This window comes from Bubalus bubalis, chromosome 2 (genome assembly GCF_019923935.1).
Source record: "Bubalus bubalis isolate 160015118507 breed Murrah chromosome 2, NDDB_SH_1, whole genome shotgun sequence".
Taxonomy (NCBI): domain Eukaryota; kingdom Metazoa; phylum Chordata; class Mammalia; order Artiodactyla; family Bovidae; genus Bubalus; species Bubalus bubalis.
This window is the reverse complement of record NC_059158.1, coordinates 174,849,999-174,876,489: the sequence shown is the minus strand read 5'-3', so window position 1 is coordinate 174,876,489 and position 26,491 is coordinate 174,849,999. Positions and strand designations below refer to the sequence as shown.

The 26,491-nt window shown below is 53.1% G+C and overlaps 1 protein-coding gene across 1 annotated transcript; it reads right to left on the bottom strand.

Moving 5' to 3' along the window:
* Positions 1 to 359: 359 nt before the first annotated feature.
* LAPTM5 (lysosomal protein transmembrane 5) lies at positions 360 to 26,491 on the bottom strand. The gene is made up of 8 exons (XM_006054586.3): positions 26,333 to 26,491; positions 10,152 to 10,245; positions 9,213 to 9,289; positions 7,432 to 7,566; positions 6,610 to 6,732; positions 5,371 to 5,466; positions 2,999 to 3,091; positions 360 to 1,746 (listed from the first exon to the last, which is right to left on the bottom strand). The coding sequence occupies exons 1-8, from the start codon at positions 26,417 to 26,419 to the stop codon at positions 1,657 to 1,659; spliced, it is 795 nt and encodes a 264-aa protein (XP_006054648.1). The 5' UTR covers positions 26,420 to 26,491; the 3' UTR covers positions 360 to 1,656.

Below are 26,491 nucleotides of genomic sequence, written 5' to 3'. Positions count from 1 at the left end.
CAATCATTTATGTTTCTGCCTCCTCTTACCCGACTGAAGGGTAACTGGAGGCTACTCAGATCCACTGTGGTCACCCCAGTGCCCAGCATCGGACCTGCCTCCAGGTGGGTGCTGTCCAGGTGAGTGCAGTTCCTACCATGTCTGGGAAACCTGAGGGTGTTTACAGGGTCCATGATTTGTGATCAGAAACAGTGCCAGGTCATGTCACTCCCTACCTGGACATTGGCCCTGTGAGTTTCTGGACTGAAAGAACAGTTTGTGTGTGTGTGTGTGTGTGTGTGTGTGTGTGTTGGAGTGATGAAGGTTGACTTTCCAACCCTGGCTACACACTATATTTTAGGAACCACATGAGCCAAAGAGAAGCGTGTTGCTGCTTTATTAAAAACTTCTTCCCCATCACACAAAGCAGTGGCACAAGGGGTGTTGGTGGGAGCCCCTTGCACAGCCCTCTCCCTCTGCACCCCCTCACAGACCCCAGAGAACCTGCTTCTGTGGCTTTCTTTCCACCTTTGGATCTGTGCCCTCAGAAATCCTGGCCCCCAGGGAGGCAGACAGAAGAGGTGGTACAGGTACCAAAACCTTCCCTATGGCCCCACCAACATAAGCCCCCAGGGCTGGGTCTGTGCCCACAAAGGGTTGGCCTGTTTTGACTGAACTAACCTGTGGATTTAGTCCAACAAATGCATTTGCCTGATTTCAGGGCTGAATTTCTGCTTGACCCAAGTGTCAGGCAGAGCTGGGTGGCCTACAGCTGACTGGCGGTGGATAGGCTGCGGGATGGGCCGATAGTGAGTTACTAGAGATGACCGCGGGTGAGGACACCCGTTTCCCAGGACCCATGGCTATGTGACCACACTGGCCGTGAGTGACTGGTTGTTGAGGATGACTACTCTTTAGCAAACCTATTGTGTGTCTGTAGAGGCTGTTTAATGATTAAAACAACTGCTACTTCCTGTTTTGGCAAATGCTTGACTGCATTTTCCTTTGAATGAACAATTATTCAGGACTCACAAGGACTGAATTGACCACAGCAGGCAGTTGGGTTATTGGATGAGATTGAATTGAATGGTTTAGGGGCTAATTTGAGTTTTTTTTATTATTGGGTGTCATCACTAAATTAACTGAGGGTTGGCTGACTTAATCATTGTTTAAGCAACTATTGGAAGGAATTGGACATATGTATTTGGTGGGGAGGACCAACTGATGATTATTTGACTAAATTGCTCTGTGAATTGACAACTATTTACAAATCAATGCAATGGACTTTGTTGTTTGACCACATTATTTTCACCGAACTGACAAGTGTGTTTTTGATTTGTCAGCCCCTTAGTAAAACTGGTGAAGTTGAGAGTTACATAACCAAACTCACTGACTTTAGAAAGACCAGTCGTGTAGACCAGTGTCAGAGCCGATCGAAAGAAGCCTAGGGCTGTTGGACTGAATTTTCGAGACCCAAGGAATCATTCAGCCTAAAAGGGTTGACCCATTGTGAGCATCTCCCAGGCCCCGCAGGAAAAGCAGGCCAGCGAGGGGGACACAAGCGGATGGTCCTGAAGTCAGCCAGGTGGTTCACCCAGGCCACGGGGGCCAAAGCAAAGAAGCGGATTGCGAGGCAGCTCCGCCCCTCCCAGCACCAGGGCTGGGGCCTGGCGAGCATCACACCTCTGAGTATGGGGGTGGTGCTGGGCCCCCTTCCGGAACCTTGTATGGCAGAGACACGGCTTCCTCATAAGATGGCAGGACCACCTGGGAGAGACAGACAGACGAGGACTGAGAATTGACCAGTTGGGACCACCATCCCAACCCAGGGTCAAGGGGCTCCAACCCCCAGCTCTGACAAGATGATGAAAATGATGATGAGGGTGACGACTAGCATGCTTTGGGTACTAACTATGTGCTGGCATTACACGAACCAGACAGGTGCAGACGGACTTGTTTCTGCCTGTGCAGCACCTAGCCCCCTTGTTCTGAGAGCAGTACACCGTTTTCCCTGGGAAAACATCCTCAGCCCGTGTGCTTTCAGAAGAACTGATCATCTTTCTGACCTAAGGGAGTGGATATGAGACCTGCAGTGGTCACTCAAAGTAGGATTTCATCCTCCCCGGCAATCCATCACTGGTTTGGGGACAGGCTTGTGACCCAGGCTGGCCCAATCAGACTTGCTCCTGGAATGTCTTTCTTTTTGGGGGGCTTACTTAGAGGGTGGGATGTCAGTCTAGGGCTACTGGCAGCTGTTTTGTCACCATGCAGATAGGGATGTCTAAAAATGAAATTTCTGGACATCAGGCCTCAGCTGTACCTGAATCAGACCTGAACACTGGACTTTCAAGTTCTATAAGCTAATAAATTCCCAATTTTTTTTTAACATAAGTAAGATTGAGTTGGGTGTCTAACACTAGCAACCCAAAAAAAAGTCTTAACCAATACAATCCCCATTTTACAGATGAGGAAAGTGAGCCTCCAATAATTTAAACCAGCTGCAATTCTGCATCATTTCTCCAATCATCTGCTTCTTAGTGCACTTCACCCTTCTTCCTGGAAGATCCCTTCCCCTTTCTCAGCTAACTTGTACCAACTGACAGTCTAAGATTTGGTCAGGTGCCACCTCCTCCAGGAAGCCTTCCCTGAAACCCCAGATGAGGCTAGGTGCCTCCTCTGTGCTCCCATTGCCCCTGTGCTTCACAGCAAGTTGTAATTGAATCTCCATGTCTAGGTTCACTCTGGACTATGCTCTCCTCCAGGGCAGGATGGCATCTTAATTTTCTCTACATCCCAAGGGTTGGATGTGAGGCCAAGAAAGAGTAAGAGGCAGAAAATGTTTAATGCGTGAATGAATGAATTGAATCCTAGACAATCAGAGCAGAAAGGGATCTTCACACTTCTTCTGGTCCAGCTTTTATCTTACAAGTTGAGAGACTGAAACCGAGCAAGGCAGAGAGACCTGCCCCCAGTGACACAGTGGGGGCAGACCTGGGACCTGACTGCCCAGCAGGCTCACCTTTTGTAGCATCTTGGAACCACTCCTCTCCTCAGCCGAGTTCGTGCACTTCATCAGTCTGTAGCATCTCCACACACACTTGAACATGTAGACCTGGAAAAAAGGCCCAGGTCAGGCTATGCTTCATGATCCCCTTCTCACCACTCCAGCAGGCCTGGGACAGATGCCACGTGCTTCCTGTGGAGCCCCAGTTGACCCCCCAAAGCCACATTCAACTGCTGCTGCTCAGACGCCTCTTCTGGCTGGAGGGGGCCTCACCTGCCAGTCTCAGCTATCCAAGGTGCTTTCCTTTTCACTGCCCCACAGACTCAGCACAAGGAGGAGGTTTCTGGAGGCTTCTGGGCTACCCTCCAGCCACTCTGGCAACACTCCTGCAGATCCTGATTCTTCACCCCGGGGACAGGAAACTCACCACCTCTTAAGGTGGCTCCACCCCTCCTGAGACAGAGCTAACAGCCAGAAAAGTTTTCTACAAAATTGCTTATGATATGCTGGTTTTTTTAAGCAAATTACCAAACTGTACACAGTAGTGTTTTATGTTTATCGATGCATAAAAATTATATGTACAGATGTATATATCTGTCAGATGGCATGAGCAATAGTTTTCTCTTAGCAATTGATATAAGAATTGGGGAGAAGTTTTCCAGGGTGGGGAGTGAAGTCTCCAGGGTGCATGCAAGGAACAAGAGCCAGTAAGTCTCTCTCTGCCCCTAAGCTGCCTTCTAAGGAAGAAGAGCGGGTCCTGGTATCTGGAATGTCCCCTGCCTCATGGAGTCCCCTGATGAAGACTTAGAGGGAGAAGAAATAAATAAAATGAGCCATGAGAGAATGAAGTATGAAGGGCCAGGGCAAAGCAAGCAGGTGGAGAGTGGTCACTGAGGCAGAGTTGGGCAGACCTAAGATGTGTTAATAGGTCTCCATGTTAACAGAGAACAGCCCCCCACTCCCACTGGATGAAAATAACAGGAGAGGGCTGGGGGGAATGGAGTTGTGTTTGGGCAGTTTTTCTCTAGCAGCGTGTATGATGTGAACCCCTACTTGGGTCCCCGCCAGCCTTCAGAAACGTTCTCACTGAGCGTGACTGACGCACTTGTGATAGGTCAGTCCTTTGAGGAAGGGTTAAAAGGAGTGAAGCTCTTTCCAGTTTGGCATAAAGTGAGAGCAGAGACTGCTCAGGGCCTCAGATGAAAGGAGGCAGTGATGTCTGGTAACACCACCCGTAAAAAAAAAAGAGGCGGGGGCAGAAATGCACCCAGATATCCTAAGTGCTACTCTCTGAGAGGCGGTGGATGGTGGGCTGATCATCTTCTTTCTGCTCATCGGTAGTTTCTAAATTTCTACAGCGATCATATGTTACTTTCACAATCAGAAAAGAATGCTTTTAACAGCCCTTCCTTCTCTTGAGTCGACACCAGCCTCCCTGTGGCTTCCGGCCACAGGTCCCCACTGTGGCCTCCAGAATCCCCATGAGAGTCCTTCGGGTACTTGGAGACAGTGATCACATCCCCCTTGAGTCATTTCTTTCTCAAGCTGAACTGCCCCGGTTTCACTGACTCCCTAAGACGGCAGAGTTTTCGTGCCGCTTCACCTTCCTGTTCTGCTGCTATTAACACATTATTGACCAGAGACGTATTAACATATCTTTCGTTACTCAAATGTTACTGACCATTGCAGGTAGGTTCTTTACCATTGAGCCACCAAGGAACCCCTTCATTGACCAGAGATGTATCAATATGTTTTTAGAGACTGATACAATTAACACACTCCTGTCTGTCACCATATCTCTAAGAACTGGGACCTGAAATGGAACTCTGTCCTCCGGGCCTGACTGCTCCTGAGAAAAATAAAACCGATCTCTTTCCTCTTTCTCATCACCAAACCTCTAATAATATGACCTCAGGACCTGTCTACATTTTGGTGCCTGAATCACATAAAACTGTTGACATGGGCAAAGCAAGACACAGGATGTACCTTTCACAGGTGAGATCCAAGACCCAGAGAGAAGTGACTTGAAAACCAACCGTATAGCTACAGAGGGGAAAGCTAGGATTCAAATCCAGGTCTTTCTGAATCTAATTCCAGACAGAATAGCTCCTCTTTCCCCTAGATCAGGGTTTCTCTGAGTCACACACTAAGTCCCTAACAAACACAGCTGGGTCTTCACAGATCCACTTGCTCTAACTTGGGGGTCCCTGAGGATCCCATGTGGGGTCAGAGGAGCTGGTGTGGGGAGCACTGGAGTTTGGAGCCCACAGCAAGGAAGGCAGACATGGAAGACACGCTTCCCTGTCTCCTAACAGCCTGGCATGGGAGGCCCTGGAGCAGCACAACCTCATCACCCCTCCCTGAGCCGTGGGGCAGGGACCACTCACCTTCAGGATGAGGACGGTGACGAAGGCGATGGAAAAGATGATCATCATCTTGATGAACTGGTTGTGAGTCATACCGTCCTGGCTGGGGAGGTAATTCTGGAACAGATTTGGGGGCCGTTTCAGTGCCTCTGCCCTAAGGAACTCTAACAGGAATAAAAGCCAGCTCTCCATACACATAGGAACACATTTTCTCCGATGATCCTTGCAAGGGCCCTGGGAGCCCAGTGCTAGCTACCATCAGCCCTGTCTGGCAGGGGAGCAAACCCAGAGAGGCAAATGCAGCTGATGCCCATCCAGATGACCCCTATCTGGCTGGTGCCCCCGTTGTCCCCATCATGTTCTTCTCCAGAGGGTAGTCTTGGCTGACAGATCCACCTAATCCTGAAACACCTGGGGGGCATGTCCCCTCCCCAGGGGCAGATTACAGCAGGACTGGTTGATAGAAGGTCCTGCTCTGGGGGCACAATCTCTGCGGCATTCGCAAATATGTGCACACATCCTTTGACACTCCGCCCTCGAGTGTGAGTTAAACTTAGAGACTCACTTCTCACAGACAATAGGATGTGCCAGAGGCAAGTGTGACCTCGGAGACCATGTGGCTGTCTCCTCCTTGCTTTCACTCGGCTACTCACTGGGGGAAAGCTGGCAGCCATGACATGACGATGCTCAAGCAGCCTTCTCAAAGGCTCATATCGTTGGGAACCAAGGCAAAGAGCCCCACAGCCATCCCAGTAAGCCAGCCTGGGAGGGCATCCTCCCGATTTAGAAAAGCCCTCGGTGTCCACAGTCACATGCCCTCTAGGCAACCTCAAGAGAGACCCTGAATCTGAACGACCCAGCTAAGCCACTCTCAAATTCCCGATCCTCAGAAACTATTCAGAAATCAATTGCTTATTGTTTTAAAGTCACTATGTTTGCGGATCATTTGTTAGAGACCAGTGAAAAACTATCACCATCTCTGCACTGCAGTTCACACTGCAGGGCGTCCTCTGGGATCCCTCAGGGCTACTCCTAAAGCCACATATCTGCCTGACTTCTTCCTTTTGTCTAACCTGCTTCCCTGGCTCCTTTCAGATTTCTTCCTGAGAACTCTCCTTCAGGAAATCACTCACGCAAGAATCTCCCCACCCAGCTCCACTTTCAGAGAACCCAGCCTAAGCACTGAGGCACAGAGAGAGGAAGCAACTTGCTCAAGGCTACACCGTCAGTGATGGCAGCGAACCCTCAGCTCAGACTCACCATGTGGTTCATAGACTTGAAGTTGAGATAGGTGGGCACCTCCATGTAGGAGCTGCAGAGGGTCAGGATGCTCAGGCAGAAGTCCAACAGCTGTAGGGTCATCAGTGGGACCTTGGAGGGGCTCTTTGGGGGAAGAAGACAGACCAGAAAGTTAGCCCCAACCCAAAAGTCTGGGTACCATGGGGCACTCAGTGGACCCTCAGTTTGAGAGACTGCCAGCCAGAAACATCAACAACTCTCTGGTCCATGGTGCCCAGAAAGAAACGGAAGCTCATTCCTCAGACATTGCCACCATGGGCTGGTGCAGACCCAGGACAAGAACCAGGGTGTCCTGACTCCCAGCCCAGGGTCATCTGCCGTATAGCTTGTCAGTCTCCTCAAAGGCCACAGTCAGGAGACGTGTGAAAGCAACTCTGTAAAGCTGAGTCAGTGATTGGCACCAGGTGTCATGGGCATTCCCACCAAGGATGCTCACCATCTTCCCTTCCTTTCTTCAACGTGGTTGAGGGACAAAGTAGGAGCTCGGGGCAGAAATGGGGCATCCCCTTTCCTATGGTGTAAATTCACCTTTGTTCCATGCTTACCACATGCTGTGCGCCCTGTGCATGCATCCCCAATTAATACTTAGACGTATGGATGAGACATGATCTCAGACACATTTTATAGGAAGAAACGCAGGCTGCTTTGAAGGGGCTCAGAGACTTGCTCAACCTCACCAACTAGAAAGGGGCCTTGTGGGCTCCTGCCCTCACCAGCCTGAGCTCCTCTGTCTCCCCCGCTGGAGGTTGGGAGGCATGGGACAGGGACACGGGACATACTCACCACCCGCCTGCTGCTCCGGGAGGCAAACTTGAGGTAGGCGGGCAGTTCGATGTAAGAGCCCAGCAGGGTGAGCAGGCACAGGAGGAAGTCCATGATTTGCAGGGACAGGAAGGGCAGCAGGTACTTCTCCCGGTTCTGAAAGGCAAGCCCAGTATGGTTGGGGTCCCTTGCACAAGCGGTCTTGTGCAGCCTGAGGGTCTCCGGCACCCCATGGCCTGAAGCTCCCTTCCCTCCCTGAGAACCTGGTGCTCTCTTAAATCATCTGTGCAGCTCAGCTGAGGTCACCCCATGGGGATCCACATGCCTTCCTCTGAGTGAGCGTCTGGACCTGGGGAGAAGGCAAGACCCAGGCCCTGAGGGTAAGCAGTCTCAGTGTCCTGGGAGACAGCAGGAACACCAGGAACAGTCCTCATCTACACAGATAAGTGGTTGGGGCTCTAGGACCCGGGTCTGCCTCAACTCGCTCTTAAGAACCCAAGAAGGAAAGACTTTGTGTCCATTTGACAGATGAAAAGGAATCTGAGAAGACTTCCTGGAAGTGGAGTCACTGGGACTAGAGCTGGAAAGAAGCAGGGAGGGAAGGGGTGGGCACTGGAGGCAGCAGGGCTGGCAGGAGCTAAGGCCTGAAGGTGGGAAAAAGAAAGCTTGTGCTGTTTTAACAATGGATCTGACCTCTGGGTAGCATGCCTCCCAGGATGTTCAGTCACAGTGAGAGGGCCTGGGAGGTCAAGGCTGACATCCCTCTCCTTCAAGTGAAAGCAAGTGACCACTGTGACCAGTATTAATTCGTAGGAACCCACAGCTGGGGACAAAATCAGAGAAAAGGTGGTTTCGTGGTTTCTCATGTGGTTATCCAAAATTGCTCAGGAGGCAGCCGAATCAGCCCAGGCTAAAGCTCAGGGGCTTCAGGGACGATCGGATCCATTTTCTTAGCTGGACCATTTGTGTCTCTGCACAACCCCCCAGGAACCACCAGGAACCAAGGCGAAAGCCCTCCCTGGGTTGCAGGGCCCCTGAGAGAATGATCTTAGCTAGGGAGTGAACAGTGGTGTTTGGAGCAAGGTGGAGACGATCCAAACCAGCACCAAATCACCACCCCACCCTGCTGGCCCTGGGATACCCGGCCCACTGTCTGCCCAGGAAGGATTCTCTTTCCGGGGCCCGCTCCCATGACTGTGTGACCTGGGCCCTGGCTTCCTGCCCACTCCCGGGGCTGCTAAGGGACAGACAGGTTCCTCTTTGCAGGAGGCTGAGCCGCAGTCCGTCTCTCTCATCCGCTAGCTGGTTGGCACTGAGCTAGATGCAGCTGCACCCTCCCCTCTGCTTGGGCTCCTCGCACTGATTACAGAATCCACTGCTTTCTTCCCTTCTACCTAGGCCTCAAAATGCCCCTTCCTTTTCTCTCTACCAAATTCCCTGCCACCACCTGCAATTCAAAAGGATGTGGTTTGGCAGCTAGTTCAGCCAAAGAGTCAGTGATGAGCGGCGGCCACAGCTGGCTGAGCACACCCTTGCCCACAGAGGACAGATGATTTTCATAGGAAACCGGGGCCTCCAGCCTGAGGGGTCTGGTGTGGAAAAAAGGTGGAAGGTTTCCAAAAGCTAAGTTTGAAGATCTCAGGGTGCAAGCTGGATCTCCACCAAATACCTGCCTCCCACCTCTCAGCATCCAGGGCTGCCCATGTAGCGGGTGTGAATAGGAGAGGGCAGGAGAGCAGCGAGGGTTCCATACCCACCTCCCAGGTCCCAACTCCCCTGCCCCTCCCCAACCAGGCCCTCACCTTGACCACGCCAACCAGCAGGCTCAAGCTGATGATGAAGAGCATGGTGATGAGCAGAAAGCTGGAGACCAGTTCAGCTGAAAGACAAAGAGAGCCGTGAGGGGCCCAGAAGCGCCCCCTAGGGAGGCATTCCAGGTTCCAAGGGCCACACTCTGGGAACCTCTGGTGTGGGTACTATGCCAGTGAGCAGGAAAGCCCAGGCCCTGCCCTCCTGCGGTTCTCAGTCTTGAGGGGCTACCAAGTTGCAAACAGAACATTTCAGGTAACAAAGATGGCGTAAGAGAGGGAGAGGGGTGGCAGGGGCCTGGGAAGGCCTCTAAGGAGGTGGCCCGTGAGCCAGGAGGCCAGGCAGGGACCCCGAGACAGGGCCCAGCTCGGTGTGGTGGGTGCAGCAGGGGGAGGGTAGCGTGGAGGGAGCAGAAAGAGATGAGAGGTGAGACCAGAGAGGTGAGCAGGGGCTGGAGCCCACGGTGAGGAGCTGAGTGACGGGCGCCTGTCTGGGCCAAGCAGGGGAGATTCCTGCTGCCATTGCCACTAGTCCAGACTAGAAAGGCTGGCTAGGTTTGCAAAGTGGGTCAGTGGCTCAGTCATGGCTGACTCTTTGCAACCCCTGGACTGTAGCCCACCAGTCTCCTCTGTCCATGGGATTCTCCAGGCAAGAATACTGGAGTGGGTTGCCATTCCCTTTCTCTAGGGGATCTTCCTGAGCCAGGGATCGAACCCTGGTCTCCCGCACTGTGGGCAGATTCTTTACTGCCTGACCACCTAGCAGCCTCCTATTTGCTCTCACATCTGGAGACCTCGTGCGGACACTTGGGAATTTCTCCACTTGCAGACGTCAGAAAGGACGAGTAGCAGGGCCTCAATTCCAGCTGCTCCACCCCTGGCCGGTGCCCCTCCCCTCACCCCTCCCCACCCTTTGGCTTCCCCTGGACCTACCGATCCTGAGGTAGCCCGTCTTCGAGAACTTGCAGGAGGCCTTGCCGTGGGCCACCTCCACCGAGTGCTCAATGAACAGCAACACACTCATGATCTGGGGGCAGAACAGAGCATCAGTGAGCCGGGGTGTGCACAGTCCCACCACCAACCACTTCCACCCCAACAGTGTGCAGTTGGGGCCCGTAAGGAGAGGTCCTGGAGGAGGTGGAATGCTGGGCAGTGGGGCATCCTGGATACAGTGTGGCCTAGAGAGAGACAGCTCAAGCTCTTAACCCTCCTTCTTCTTCTTCCTAGCTGTGTGAGCTTGGGAAAATTATTTGACATCTCTGTGCCTCCGTTTCCCCATCTGTAAAATGAGGATAATCCTGACAGCTACCTAAGGAGGCTAATGCGGGGAGTAAAGGAGAACATCGCAGGACAGCACTTAGAACCATACCCAGTTCTTAGCAAAGCGGTAACTGTGACTACTGAAGGTCAGGCTTGAGGAAGTGGGGGAAACAGAGGGCTCTCACCAGGGACTGGGCCCCTGCTGTGTGCCCTCTTTTATAACGACAGGCTCTGGACATCACAGGGTCTTAGTCACAGCATCTGAGCATGACAGAAATTCAAGTTCTTGGGATCATCAACTCAGACCTGGGAGTCTCTGATCTATGAATGCCAGTCCTCCTGGCTTTTCAACCCTCATGTGCAAATGGAGATAATACTAATATTTGTCTCATAAGGTTGTAGTGGGGCCAGATGACATGATTCACTTAAAGTACCTGACAAATAATAAGCACAGTCTGTGCTATTATTGTTATTGTTATTATTCTCTCTGGATTATAAAAGATGCTTGCTCCTTGGAAAAAAAAGTTATGACCAATCTAGACAGCATATTTAAAAGCAGAGACATTACTTTGCCAACAAAAGTCCATTTTAGTCAAAGCTATAGTTTTTCCAGTGGTCGTGTATGGATGTGAGAGTTGGACTGTGAAGAAAGCTGAGCACTGAAGAACTGATACTTTTGAACTGTGATGTTGGAGAAGACTCTTGAGAGTCCCCTGGATAGAAAGGAGATGCAACCAGTCCATCCTAAAGGAAATCAGTACTGAGTATTCATTGGAAGGACTGATGCTGAAGCTGAAACTCCAATACTTTGGCCACCTGATGGGAAGAGCTGACTCATTGGAAAAGATCCTGATGCTGGGAAAGATTGAAGGCAGGAGGAGAAGGGGACGACAGAGGATGAGATGGTTGGATGGCATCACTGCCTCAATGGACATGAGTTTGAGTCAGCTCTGGGAGTTGGTGATGGACAGGGAGGCCTGGCGTGCTGCAGTCCATGGAGTCGCAGAGTTGAACGCAACTGAGTGACTGAACTGAACTGAGGAAAGGACTGTGTCTCTCTTGTTCACTGCTCTAGCTGCTATAGATGAACAGACGGATGGATAAACGAATAAACCCTATTCCCTCAGGGGACCCTTGCTAAGAATGACAGAAAAGGGGGAAACCTGATGGACATGAGCATTGCTGTGGTCCTGGCAAGAGCTGTGGTTCAGCCACAAAGCTGCAGTTTCAAAGGACCTTAGAGGTCACCTTATCCCTGCCCTCTATCTTCTAAGGCAGGAATCCTGTACCATGCATCCTCTACTTGAATGCTTCCAACCACAGCGAACTTAATCTTCACTGAGTTCATGTCCTTACAGCAAGCCTTCTCCCCATGATACACACACACTTCTCCAGTGCCATCTGACCACACTGTGAAAAAGACTGTCTCCTCCCTTGCAGTGGATGGCCTACCTCTATTAATATGGCCTAAGTTTGCATGGGCTTTCTAGGCGGCCCTGCACTAGTAACTGATGCTCAGCTGACAAACAACTAGACACCCACCATCTGTTTCCCCGGCTGACTTGTGATGGGTTTTTTTTAGCTCAGACTTAGGTTTCAATTTGTCTTCCTGCCATATTACATCCTGTTCAGGGGGCAGAAAGGAACAGCAAAGAAGACTGATGAGGAGCTGGGCTCCAGAGTCAGGCAGCTGCTAAGTCACTAAGTCACTTCAGTCGTGTCCGACTCTGTGTGACCCCCATAGACGGCAGCCCACCAGGCTCCCCCATCCCTGGGATTCTCCAGGCAAGAACACTGGAGTGTGTTGCCATTTCCTTCTCCAATGCATGAAAGTGAAAAGTGAAAGTGAAGTCGCTCAGTCGTGTCCGACCCTCAGAGACCCCATGGACTGCAGCCTTCCAGGCTCCTCCATCCATGGGATTTTCCAGGCAAGAGTACTGGAGTGGGGTGCCGCTGCCTTCTCCGAGAGTCAGGCAGAGATGGATACAAATCCAGGTCACTATGTGAACTTGAGCAAGTCACTTTACCTCTCTGAATTCCCTCATTTGGAAACTGGCAAGCACTGGATTTAATGGGAAATAAATTGTCTTGTATTTGCAAAGCACTGAGCTTCAAGCCCTGCAGTGGGTACTCAGCAAGTATAAGCTGCTTTCGGCTGCTGTGAGTTGACATGGGCCCCCTCTACCTGATGAAAAAGGCTTTGTTTCCCCAGAAGTGTCGAAAGCAGCTCACAGCAGAAGGCAGATGTGGTGGGGGCTGTGGCTGATACGCACAGGAAATAGCTCAGAGAGAGAAAGGCTGCTTCCTCACCTCCTAAAGACTAGAGTTCCAGGCCCTTTTCCCCCAATTTCCCCTGTAATGAGGGAAAGAGAAAGGGAGGCACATGACGGCTCAGTTCAGGACAAAACAGGGCTCCCTGAAAAATGATAAGCTCTGGGGTTCCCTGAGATGTGCGAGCACAGCACAGACGACTCGCCACGGCTGAGCTTAGAAATGCATGATTATCTATCAGCCGTGATACAGGAAGCCTTTTGAAGTCCCAAGAGTCCAGGATTGTCTGAGTCTAGGACGACACTCGGAATCAGACAGTCTCGACCTCTAGCTGCTAGAAAGAGTCTGTCTGCTTCTTTTATAAACTCCTTCTGCTCATTTTCTGAGCTCAGAGAGGTTAGGTGGCTGGACCAAGGACGCACAGCAAGTTGGGGACAAAGAGGAGCCTGAAGCCCCAGTTTCCCAGGGCTGTCCTGATGCCTTCCCACACACCCCAATCCCCAGGTCACCTCGGAGACCTGCTTTTCCTGACTCCAGAGGGCTCAGATACTTTGATCATGGACCTATGTCAGTAAAACCGTTTGCACACACTACTCTGTTTCTTGATTTCCAAATTATATGCATGTGCCACCGTCCTGGTTTAGAGTGAACATCATAAAACCTACACGCAACATACCCAGAAATGAATAAAGAACATGATTGAAAAATTTAGAAATTGTAATATTGTCATTCTGAGGCCCCAGTGGTCACCTTGGGTATCACCCCACTTTGGAAACCGGTGCCAACCCACAAACCATTCCCGAGATTCTCAATTCTGGCCCTGACACTCTCCCACAGCCCTGCTGCCACGTCTGCAATCCTGCCACTAGCGCCCTAACTATCCCTCTTCAACCACCCCCTCCTGAATATCCTGGGATCCCAGAAATGAGAGCGAAGAGGGGGGACATTTATACAGCCTGATTCCATGCCTGGTTCACCACCCACACCATCCCTGTGATCCTCCCAAATCCAGCAAAGGGACTGTTCTTAATGCTCCCACCTCCATTTCACAAATGGGAAAAGTGAGGCTCAAAGAGGTCTGGTAACTTGTCCAAGGCCTTTCAGCTGATCATTTGTAGGACCGCAGGCCAACAGGGCTGGCTCTGATTCTCTTCCCCTCTCCAGTGTCCTCCCAGCATCTCCCCACCTCCTGGCTCTGCCTGAGGTCTGTCCTCCCCCACTCCCATGTGAGAGTCCAGCAGAGCCAGCAGGGCCCTGCCTCCCCTTCCCTCTGCCGCCTCCTCCACCTCCCACAGCTTGTGCTAGAAGCAGCAGCAGACACCAGAAGCATTTCCACTTTTGTAAAAAACCACCTGTGCTTAAAACCAAGCTCCTCCTTTACCCCGTTTCACCTTCTCATCCGACCATCCTGTAGGAGGAGAGTGATATCCCTGTCCCCATTTGCCAGATAAGAACCTGGAGGCTCACAGAGGCAGGAACCAACCCCAGAGCAACCTCAGTCTGACTCAGACCCTCTGCTGGCCTCTGACAATCAATGGAAGACACCAGTCCCTGATCCAGGAGGAAGATAGGCATCTCAGTTCTGTAGGAGATGAAGCGGAGAGGAACTGACATTCCCTGAGCACCTACTCTGTGCTGAGAACTGTATCCACAGGCTTGCACCACCATCTCCCAAAACCCTGCAAGAAAGCCAACATCTTCCCCATGTTAGAGGTTAGGAATGGAAACTCAGAGAGGAAAATTCACGTGCCCTGTGTCACGTAGCCTGGCTGGGATATGAACCCTATTGCCTGGGCTCCCAGAGTCCAGGCTCCACTCCAGGCTGAGTGGTTGATCTGGGGCCAAGCCCTGGTCTCACCAACGATCCGCCCACCCTTCCCAGGCCACCGACGGACCCTATGCCCACAGCTCAAGGGACAACAGCTAGGGTAGAAGAGGCCTCTCCCACTGTCTCACAGCTAGATAACCCTGGCCAAGTCCTAGCTCCTCCCTGACCTCAGTTTATCCCCTCCAGTCAATGAAGAGAGTCACCCCTATTCTCACTGGAATGACTGAATTCCTGCCACCCATGGCATGTCACACCCAGGCTGCCCAGGGTCTCCCACCCCGGAATGCACCCCACTCATCAGAAAGTCCTCACTGCTCCACCCAAGTCCTCAGCAAGAGCTCTTTGTAGTTCAGAAAGTACCTGACTTACCTATAGCATAAGCTGGGAGAGGCCAGGAAACCCCAAGTGTCCAGACTACCTAGGCCACCTGGCCCTCCCCTTCCCCTCATCTCCCTCCTCCCACTAGAGCAGAGCTGTCCTCTCCCTGAGTCTGAGCGCCCGCCTGGGCCGTGATTCATGCCCTCCTGGGACAGGAATGGGGCTTCTCTCCTCCCACAATGCCTGGGCACACGGCATTCACTACCCACCTGTTCCTCCATCACGGCATCTTTGGTCAGTTACAGCTAAGAGCCAGGGTGCTGGACTCAAGTGACCCTGCCCCAACCCCGGCTCTGTGCCCTTGAGCACGCTCCCAACCTCTCTGATCCTCAGTCTCCTCCTCTGGGAAATGGGATAATAATTGGACCTGCCTGGCAGGGCTGCTATCGGTCAAATGCACTCCAGCCCTGAGCCTGGCACACAGCAAGTGCCCGATCAGTACACACTGTTGGGCAGGTATATACCTGCTCCCTTGTTTGTTCATCCGGTAAACACTCTGAGCGCCCACCACCTCCCAGCCCTGTCTGGAAAAGTCACTGACCCTGGCCTGCAGGTGTCACAGTCCCCAGGGGAACCCAACAGGCGACCAGAGTGTGCAGAGCCATGTCATGGGACATGCGGGAGGCTGAGAGTCCCTGACGAGGGACTGATCATAGCTGTCTGGACGGCCCCAGGAAGGTTTCACAAACAGGAAAAGCTTGACCATGGCTTTAAGCGTTTCCAGAAGAGACCTGGAGCGTGCCAGGACAGATCCAGGGAAACTCGGGGGCAGGAATGACTCTTCCCTGAGAGAGGGGATGTCACCCTTGGGCACGTGGAGCCCAAGGAGAGGCAGTGGCCAGCCCAAGGCCACACAACAAACAGACTGCAGAGTCAGAGTCAGCTTGAGCCCTCCGGACGCTGCGCTCAGGCGCGGGCTCTGTGGCCGGTGAGTTCCGACCACGCTCAGCCCGCCCCTGCTGCCTTCACTCTCCATTCCCCTTTCTCACCTCTTCCCTCGCCTTCTCCCTGGTTTCAGTTCCCACTTTCATCCCCACCCCAGCTCTTCTTTCTCAAAAACAAACACACAACTTCCCTAAGCCGTGTGATGGGGGAAGTGGCCAGGAGGCCAGGAGAATTTCTACTTGTTTTCCTGGCGGTTCTGAGGAGCAAACCAACAGCCTGAGCTCAAGTAAAAGGGCAGCTGAAGGAAAGGTACGCAGCTCAAAACAGCCTGGAGTTAAAACTCCCCTCCAGGTCCTCCCCACCATTCTAAGCAAAACAAAGAACTCTCTCTCAGGAAGAAAAAAAAATGGACATTAAGGTTGATTACCCCCAGCTTCCTGGAGAAGGCAATGGCACCCCACTCCAGTACTCTTGCCATGGAAATCCCATGGACGGAGGAGCCTGGTAGGCTACAGTCCATGGGGTCGCTATGAGTCGGACACAACTGAGTGACTTCACTTTCACTTTTTACTTTCCTGCATTGGAGAAGGAAATGGCACCCCACTCCAGTGTCCTTGCCTGGAGAATCCCAGGGACAGGGGAGCCTGGTGGGCTGCCGTCTATGGGGTCGCACAGAGTCGGACACGACTGAAGTGACTTAGCAGCAACAGCCCCAGCTCCCAGCCGGTCCCAGCCTCTGGCCGATCACCGTTTAAGAGTTAACTACTCCGAACAACCTTAAAGAAGAACAGGCCCCCTTAAGACAGTAGCTTTCCACATACATGCCTATACATACTTACTCTTTTCTTGGGTAAGTGCAGCAGCTCACTAATCTGACTGCTGCCCCTTCTCGCCTCATTAAAGGTGATCTGTTCCTGTACAGTGCCCGTCTCCTTCTTTTTTCCGAAACTCGCCTTCCTCAACCTACAGCAGCGGTTGTAGGAGGAGAGGAGGAGGCCAGGAGGGCAGGGGCATGGGAGCACTATTGAACATGGCTGTGGCCATAACAGCGGTGATGCCGCAGCTGAGTGGAGTAGACACAAGGGTCAGGTGGGCTTGACAATGGTGCAGGAGCTGGGAGACAGGGACTGGCTGCCCTGTGGCTGGGCTATGATCCTATGGGCAGTGATGATAGAGGTGACGGTGGAGGTGGCAGGCTGGTGGTGATGGAGGTAGCCACAGGCCTGCTGGGGCTGCTGATGTCCACGGCACTCCTGACAGCATGACATGATGATGGTGGTGATGAAGATCATAGCGATGGTGGTGATGACACCAGATCCCCTGACTCTGGGGATCAAGCACCATTTCCCAGTCGAAGAATGCGGGCCCCGCTGGGGCTTAGGATCTGCGCAAGCATGCAGGCAGAAACCTATCCTTTGAGCTTCCAGGGGGTAAAATTGACAAAGCGATCTGACACTCAGTGAGCATCTACTACGTGAGAGCCGGTGCGTGGGCCATTTCCTGTCTGTTAACTGAAATGACTCCTCCTCACAAGTCTGTGAGGTCAGAACTGCTGACCCACTTCCAATCCGAGGAGAACAGGGCCTGTGAGTGCCTCAGCCAAGGTTGCACAAGGAGTCAGGCCCCGGCTCGTCCTCCGCCCTCGCCAACAGAGATGAAGCGATTCGCACAATGGGAAGCCGGTCCCAAGCGCACAGTTCTTCCAGCCTTCCAGGGCTGCTCCAACCTGACCCCAGGTCCTCCGGCTCTGGGGGCCAAGGAACTCATGGACTCCTGCATGTTCAGGCTGTGACTATTGTTATCTTTCTCCTTCCCATCATCATCATCATCATCGCCCCCTCCCTGAAGCTCACTCCCCTCCACATCACCCACCCACCCTGCTTTCCCTGTGTGTGTGGAGGGGGGCCCCCTGGGGCTGTCTGGCCAGAGGATGGGAGAAAAGAACTAGATGCATCAGCGTCGGGAGGAAGCTCTCCTCCCCAACCCCACCCCACACTTCCTGTCGCAGCTTATCAGGGGCAACTGGGTGGGGGCCATTCCCCCCTCCCGCCTCTGCCAGAGCTATCTCCCCAGACACCTCCCCAGCCGGCCTAGATACCATCACGGGGCGCCTTCCCAGAACCACTGCCCTCACTTCCCTGGGACCCCAGCTGCACCAGCCTCCCTCCCATCCCCGCGCCCCCCTCCTAATTAACCGCCCCTCCTTCGCCCCACCTGGCCCCTCGATTCCTGCACCGGGTTTCCTCATCTGTAAAACAGAAAGAACGCTCCACCCACTAGCAGGGCTGTTGTGCGGAGCAGATGAGGTTGACAGATGTCTGCTACCAAAGACTTGATCTTCAGAAAAATCGAGGGACCGTGCCTAGGGCAGACACCAAGCCACAGGTCCCCGTGGCCATTGTAAGGGCCCCACGCTGGAAACAACCCCAGTGTCTTCCTCCTCCCTACAAGAGGCAAACATACTCTGATATATTCATGCAGTGAAATAGTATACAGCAAGGGGGAAACAAAGTGGATACACACAGTCATGCAGAAAAAGCTCACAAACACAGGGTTGAGAGAAAAGAAGAGCCCGTGATGTGTAAACTCATCCCTGGGTCCTTCTAGAACTACAAGGGTTGAAGGAAGTCAGTGAGGGCCGCATAGTGACGAGCGGGGGCCACCAGGGGCCCTTGGGGGCTGGTCCCGTCCTATTTCTCAGTCTGGAAGTTACCTGGATGTTGTTCCCTGAAAAAGGTCATCAAGACATCCACTTATAGAAACTATGCATCAATAAAAGGTTTGCAAAAGTAAAATACAATTGAGATTGGCAGCCACCTACTCCGTGTCAGGCCCTGGGGATGATGAAGATGAATCAGGCAGGGCCGACCCTGGCCTTCAGGCCTCCAGGCCAGAACACAGGACCCCCAGGGCCCCCACAGGTGGAGGTGGGAGCCACCCCGGGATAGGGGGAGATGCTGAGAACTCAGAATCTAGGAGTCGGGGCTCCACGAAGGCTTCTGAGAGATGGTGAGAATTAAAGATTTCAACCAAAGGGCAGTGGGAAGGGTGTTCCAGGCAGAGGGAACAGCAAAAGCAAAAAAGGATGAGGTGTGTTTAGGCAACTGCAAGAAGCTTCTCTCGGGGAACTGCAACTTTGGCTCGGCACATGCCTGACACACAGGAGGCCCCCAGAAAATGGCAGCTGCCGCTGGGTGGCTGGACTGGTGGAGGGATACGGGAGATGCTAAGGGGACATGTGGTTTTCCAGGGATGTGACTGTGAGGTTGGCAGAAAAGGGAGAAAGAACACTCCAGGGAAAAAAGGAACAGCTCACGCGCAGGTAGGGAGCTGGCAGAGAACACAGTTGGGACTGCACGCCCCATGGGTCATTACCCGCAGTGGAAAGCGCCGGCATGGGAGCAGCACGCTCTGGGCCCACGTCCGGGAAAACCAGTGTATCAACCTCCGAGCCCCATCCCTTGCCTGTGCTTCGAGTGTGACAGCCCAGCAAGGCCTGTCCTCTGCCCTCTGCCCTTTGACCTTTCAGACCTGCCCCTGTGAAAGAAGACAGAAGGGCAAGACTTCCCCTGAAGGAAGAGGCGCTGAAGGTGAACTTTCTGACCCGCTGAATCCCAGGGGGACTCTGCCATTCTTGGAGGATGGGGGGTGGTCATCCTTTATGGGCACCCATTTGGGGGCTCAGAATGAGCCTCCAAGCTGAGTCCACGCTCCCATCCTCCTCCACTTTCGGAACACCCCCAAACTATCCCCACAAAGCATCAATTCCTTATTTACCTTCAGGGCAAACGCCCCTGCTGTGATAATAAGTGTTAGTATGACTGGAGCATTTAGGAGAGGTCAACTCCCTCTCATTTTACAGGTGAAATAGAGATTGCATCTTTGCACATGGGCTCCGTGTTTCTAAGAACAATGCTCCCCGGATACTACTGTTGAATCCCACTCCATGGCTACCAAGAAGCCGGCCCTTCCCCCGACACGGTCTGGAGTAACAGTGGCAAAGCCTGGGCCTCGAGCAGGACTCTTGGGCTCTTGTTCTGGATCTACCCCGGGCTGCAAAGTCGCTTGGCCTGTGCAAGCCTCAATTTCCTCTTCTGTCAAATAGGGGCTCCAGGATAGATCCCATTTGTGGGGTACTCGCTGGGTCTCCCACCTGGTTCCCTTTGAGTCTCTGACCATGCTGGTCATGGTTATTGGCCCCCAGTTGACAGGAGAGAAAACTGAAGCTCGGACGAGAGGGACCCACTGGGCCTTCAGCAGGGCTGAGGGCTGGAAGGCAGGGAGCCAGCACCTTCGCTCTGCAAGCTCCCTGCTCAGCTTCCTGCCTCGTTAAAGGCTCTGTGCCCCTGGTGGTGTGGGGTCCCCTGGGAGACCAATGCAGGCCTCAGTAAGCTCAGATAGAAGTCCTGGTTCTGAGCCACTGCCCTGGGCTCAAAATAAAAGCCTCCCTTCCGGTTGGTGAGGGGCGGCAGGGCCCTGGACTAGGGTGCTGACCGAGAACCTTGGCCCACCCAGGCCCTGCCCTCCAGCCATAGGGCCAGGTCTGAGTGAGGCCCCAGCCCCTATACCAGGGAGGACCCTCCCCGGGGCTGGTATGGCTCTCTGACAGCAGTGGGTCCCTCCAGCCAAGGTGACCCCCAATGGGTGGAACCACCACTCACCACCTCCCCTTCCCAGAAGCCCTTTCTTTCTCTTTCCTTGGGCTTGAGAACCAGGAAGTGGGGATGGGACAAGGCTCACTCTGGGGTCTGGCCTGTCCCGGCCCACCTCTCACAGATGACTGGCCACCATCACTCAGCCCACCAGGCCTGGGGTAGCAAGAAGAGCCCAACTAACTCTGTTCCCCAGAAGGCCCTGCCTGCCACCCTACATTGGGCCCAGTTGGTCCAGGGGTCCCCTTGAAGGCCTCTGACATTTTATAAGCTAGAAGGCAGGGTGCGCACCCTGGAGATGGGGAGCACAACTGAGTTCCCACCAGGACGCCTTGGCCATGGCTCTGGAGAGGGGCCATGATTCCCACCCTACCCCCACTGGCCTCCCCCCGCATTCAGGCAGCATACAGAGCAAGTTCTTTCTGCCCCACATGGGGCCACTGGGCGTGAAGGCAGAGGTTTTAACAGACGGACCTAACAGTTAGGACCTATTTTTAGACTCTAAACAGATGAGCTCTAGAAAGGGGAGTGGCCTCTGGTCACATCCCACAGCCCACACTGGGCACTTGCCTGCCAGCCCCATCTCTCGTAGGGCCACATCAGCTCAATATTTCAAAACCATCACCCTTGAGACAGGGACCACTGGCCCCATTTAACAGATAGGAAGCTGAGTCCCAGACAGCAAAGGCAACTGCCTGCTCAGTCACATTGTCAGTGAGTGATGGAGACAAGTCCACAATCTTTTCAGGCCCCAAAGTGGAGCAGAGAGAGAGGAGTCACTGCAGTTCTCAGGAGGACAAACAAGACGGCCTCCTGGAGGAGGAAGCTTCCCATGAGCTGGACCATGAAGACGAAACGAACGCTGGGTGAGAGAAGGGCCTCTCAGACAGACGGACCACCCCTGGGCCATGGACCAGGTAAGGAGTTCATTTGTGCACCCGTGGGCTCATCCCACACACCTGTGTGCTGGTAGCCGAGGTCCGGAGCAAGCCCCTCCCCACCTCCCTGTGTGACCTGGAACTAGCCAGGGACCCTCTGGACCCTGTTCACTCCTCTATGAAATGAGAGAACTAGGGCAAGCAGAGATCCATGAAAGAAGCCAGAGCTTCGTTTCAGTCTTGCCCCTGCTGACTTCTGCAACCTTCCCTACCACGCCTCATAAGCATCGCTCCCTCCATCCCAGCTCCATGAGCTTCTCAGTACTTCCAAATCTTCACCTGCTGCTCCCTCGGCCAGCACGCCCTTTTATTCCTCTACATTCTGAAGCAAAGTCCTGCTCATGCTTAGCACTCAGGCCTCCTCCCAAAAGCCTTTCCTGAATCCCGGCCTCCACCTGGTGCGTGCTCAGTAGAGTCCAACTCTTACTCCAACTCCATGGACTGTAGCCTGCCAGGCTCCTCTATCCATGGGATTTTCCAGGCAAGAATACTGAAGTGGGTTGCCCTTTCCTCCTCTGGGGGATTTTCCTGACTCAGGGATCGAACCCATGTCTCCTGAACGACTCAGGGATTGAACTCATGTCTCCTGTGTCTCCTGCCTTGCAGGCAGATTTTTTACCGCTGAGCAACTGGAGAAACCCAGAGCTTCTAGGCCAGGGCTGACCTAAGGCAGCTTGTCTGGGCCCAGCTGAGCCAGCCCTGTTACTCTTGAGCACCATTATCACAATTTTTCCTTGGTAGGTTGGAACCCCTAGAGGACAGAGGCCATGAAACTGTCAGGCCCGTGTGCTGGCCTGGGGCTGCGCACGGAAAAGAAAGACATGTTGAGAGCGAATCCACATTGACAAGAGGGTCCTTTAAGTAATAGAGATTGAGTGCTTTCTTATTAGCAGTGCCTCAGACATGGAGCCAGCTGCCAGCAGACCTGTAAGTCAAGGAGAACACTGGTGGAGAAGCAGTCTCCTTACAGTGGAGAAACACAACAGACAGGACCTCAGCCAGGTGATCAAGGTCAACATCAACAGTGATAAGGCATGTGCAAGCTTATACCCTCAATATGCAGTGCGGAGAAGGGCACTTTACCTCTGCGATCTCCTTCCCGAAACACGTTGTCCAAGTCTAACCAGGAGAAAACCACCAGACAAGTCCCATTTGATGAATATCTGACAAAATGCGTGACTGATATTCCCTCAAAACTGTCTAGGTCATCAAAAATGAGGAAAATCTGAAAAACTATCACAGCCAAGGGAAACCTACGGCGGTGTGATGACTGTATACAACATGGGATCCTGAAAAAGGATCTTAGGGAAAAGCTGAAGAAATCTGAATAAAGTATGGGCTGGTGGTTAATAATAGTATGTCAATACTGACTCACCAATTGTGACAAATGCGTCATGTTAATGTAAGATGCTATCAATCGGGGAGTCCAGAAAGGGGGTATACAGGAACTCTGTTCACAGTTCTCCTATGAATCCAAAACTGTTCTAAAATAAAATATTTATTTTTAAAATGTAATACATGCTCATTGTAGCAAATACTGAGAATACAGAAAAGTAGAAAAAAAAAATAGAGCTTCACAACCTGTAACCCAGAGACAAGCCATGGCCAGCATCAGTCTCATTTCCTCCTGGCCTTGTTTCGGTGTATCCTCTTGCTACAGGATTGAAATCACCGTGGATGTAAGCTTTTCATCAGACAATGGATTTCTAATGGAACTCCAGGCTTGGGAGGGAGATATTTCTGGGCAAAAGGGTCTTCTAGGGTCCTTATCTCCTGCCATTAACTTGGGACAGACATGCTTTGGGCTGCCAGATAAACCAGAACCAGAGAGACCAGTTTACAAAAGTTCTCTGACTCCTCTAGGTGTGCCACTTTGGGTCAGAAATCATTTGTGACCCAGGGAATCCTCTGCACAAACCCAGGGAAGTGGGGAAGAAGGTCCTCCGGCCGTTGGGCGTGGGGGTCCTGCAGTGATAACACCCCAATGACTCAGTAAGCGGTGACACTGTCTGAGGATGCGAAGAGCCCGATTTAACCCTCCCTAGAGGGGCCCAGTCCATGAATAGCTCTCCGTGTGCAGGGCTGTCACCCACGAATGGCTCCAGATGACACCAGTCTAGGTGACCAATACATCTGGAGGGCAGCATCTACTTTTCTATCCAGATGTTCAAGGCCCTGACAATACACCTGCTATGTGACTGCCAGGCTACAGAGAAAGCCCTGCCCTTTCTGGGAAGGAGCAAGACCTCTCACAGAGAGGGCAGGAGGACCATCCTCCACTGGAATCTATCAAGCATTCCAGCCCAGAGAAGACTGCCGGGGCCAGCTTCCAGACTCTTCTTCCATTCTCCTGCCTTCGGCTCTAGGACATCCCAGGGCTCCCCATGACCCACATGAAAGACGGTGGTTCTCAGCTGGGTGTGATTTCACCCCCAGGATACATTCACAGTGTCTGGAGATATTTTGGGTCATCACAGCTGGTGGGGAGTTATTAGTATCTTGTAAATAAAGGCCAGGGGATGCTGCTAAACATCTGACAGTGTGCTCTTCACTCTCCACAACAAAGAATGCACCAGCCCCAAATGTCAAAAGTGCCCTGTCGTGAAGGTCCAACCTCTAGCTTATCAATCCAATCCCCTCCCACCTCCTACTCCCCAACCTACAGCCTCCAGTTGGTCTGTGTAGGGTCCCAAGCACAAGCCACGGTCCTCAGCCTCCACAGCTTTGCACACCTATTCATCCCAGATCCACCCTCCTCATAACCAAACTACACCTCGGCCAGTGGCACTCCTCCAAGAAGGCTTCCTGATCACCCGCGCACACATTTTCCAGCTCTGTGGGCAGGGGCTGATGTCATATCGCTGTGTACAGGTGAGGATCTCGGATGGCATGAGCAAAAGGAAACCTCAAGAGTCACCAAGTCAGGGGTTTGTGACGCAGACTCCGGGCCCTGCAGCCTGCAAGTAGGTTTGACTCGGTCTGCCCAGGGATTTCTTTTTTTCCTCAAATCAGTCGCCAACATGGAGACAGCAGAAGTTGTGGCATAAAAGCCTGTGTTTCCTGATTCTCCAAATGTCACAAGAGCGGCTGCTGGGGCCCACACAGCAACAATCGGCGGAAACAGAGAGCAGCTGCCAGAACAGACGCAGAACAGGCTTCCCAGGTCACAGCGAGGTCCGCAGACCCCAGGGCGCTCACTTACAGGACCCGCCTGGCCCCGGACGCATCGGCGTTTGAGACCTCTGAGCCAGTCCACACCCCTTACCCATCATCTTGTAAAGGAAAAACTGAGACCCAAGGAAGCAGCCTGTCCAAGGTTGCATGGCTAGTTAGCGGCAGAGCAAGGGTAGGGACCCAGGGGCCTGCCCCCCACGGGGACACCCCTGCTTAGGACACTGTGTTTCCAAGAACATGATACAATCTCAGAGCTTAAAGAGGCCCTAAGGACTTGGTCTGGTGACAGTCAAGTGCCTTTCACTTCTCTCAGAATCACTCTCACATTGGCAGGAGCCCGGCGGAGCAACCTCTGAGCTCCACCCAAAACCAGTGTTCTGGGGATGTGACCACTTGACTTATGGGTGTGCCGGCCTCAGGCTCTGTGTCTGAGGCCCTGCTAATAATAACTTCAACTACCTGTCAGGTAATAGTTCCCACTACATGCCTCGTAGATATTTATACCCTTGATCCTTGCAACAACCCCATCAGAGAGGTATTACTATTCTCAGGCTCATTTTTTTTTTAGACAAAACAGACATTCATAAAGGTTAAGTAAGTGGCCCAAGGCTGCACAGCTAGGAAGTGACGAGGCCAGGACTGGTACACAAGAGTCCGGATCCAGAGACTGTGCGCTGAACCCTGAGTGGCACCAGCGCTCTGAAGATTGGGCTCTGGCCACAGCCCTGCCGGCTCTGCCTGCGACAGGAAGCAGATGCAACCAGGTCTGAACAGTTTATAGCAGCCTGCCACAGCATTGCCAGATCTAGGCTAATTTTAAGGAAGCCCTTCCAGGCTCATAAAAGAACTATTAACCACAGGCCCTGAGTCACCCTGGGAGGGAGGCGCTGGGTCTGGTGAGCTGTGTGTGTCTCAGAACTGTGGGCTGGGGGGATGGGTCTGGACAGGGCCCGAAAAGAGAACCCCAACTTTCAGCCACCTAGACAGAGGGAGAGCCTCTGGCCCCCGGGGGGCTATGACTCGCCCAGAGTCACTCTGAGTTTATAAGAGACAAGACTCAACACCCAGCTGTGCACACCAGCCTCCAAAGGGGTACCAGTGGGCCCGTTCCTCCTCAACTGACCCAAGTCTCCAGGGCCAGGCCAGTCACCCTGCTCATATGCAAGCCAAACCGAGGACTCAGGCCCCTCTGTTCCCTCTGGAAGCACAAAAGGGAGATCCCGTTTCCCATCCCTTCCAGTGGCCCAGGCTCCAGGGAGAGTCGGCACAGCCGTGCCTGTGACCTGACCCCATTTCCTGACAACACTCCTGGCTCACGTTCTTCCTGAGATTCCGGGTTTCCAAAGCACTTTCACATCTGGGGCTGTTTGCACCTGAATGAGCTTGTGGAGCTGAAGGTCCCATTTCACAGAGGCAGAAACTGAGCCTCAGAGAGAATGGGAGCTATATTCGTTTAGAACAAGGACCCCCTCCTTCCACTGCTGCCACTGCCGCAGAGCTCCCCCCGCCCCCAAACCCCACCCCCGGCACACACTTTGGACAGAGAGGGACCCTAAGGCGCAGAGCAGGGAAGGGACGGCCGGGGTTCTACGAAGAGGTGGTGAGCAACGGTGCTCCCACTCAAGGGGGTTCAGTAGATGGGGGTGGGGCTCGCTCGCTCTCTGTCTTACACACACACACACACACACACACACACACACACACTGCCCAGGGCACCTGCACACTCACCACATGGTAGATGGCCAGGGCGGTGGTAGCGATGCGCACATTGAAGCAGCAGCAGGTCTGGCGGATGGCGGCCGCGCGGGGGGCCATGATGCTGCCTCCCCTCCTCCGAGGCACTGACGGGGAAGGAACTAGGAGCCTGGAGCAGGGGCAGAAAAGGGG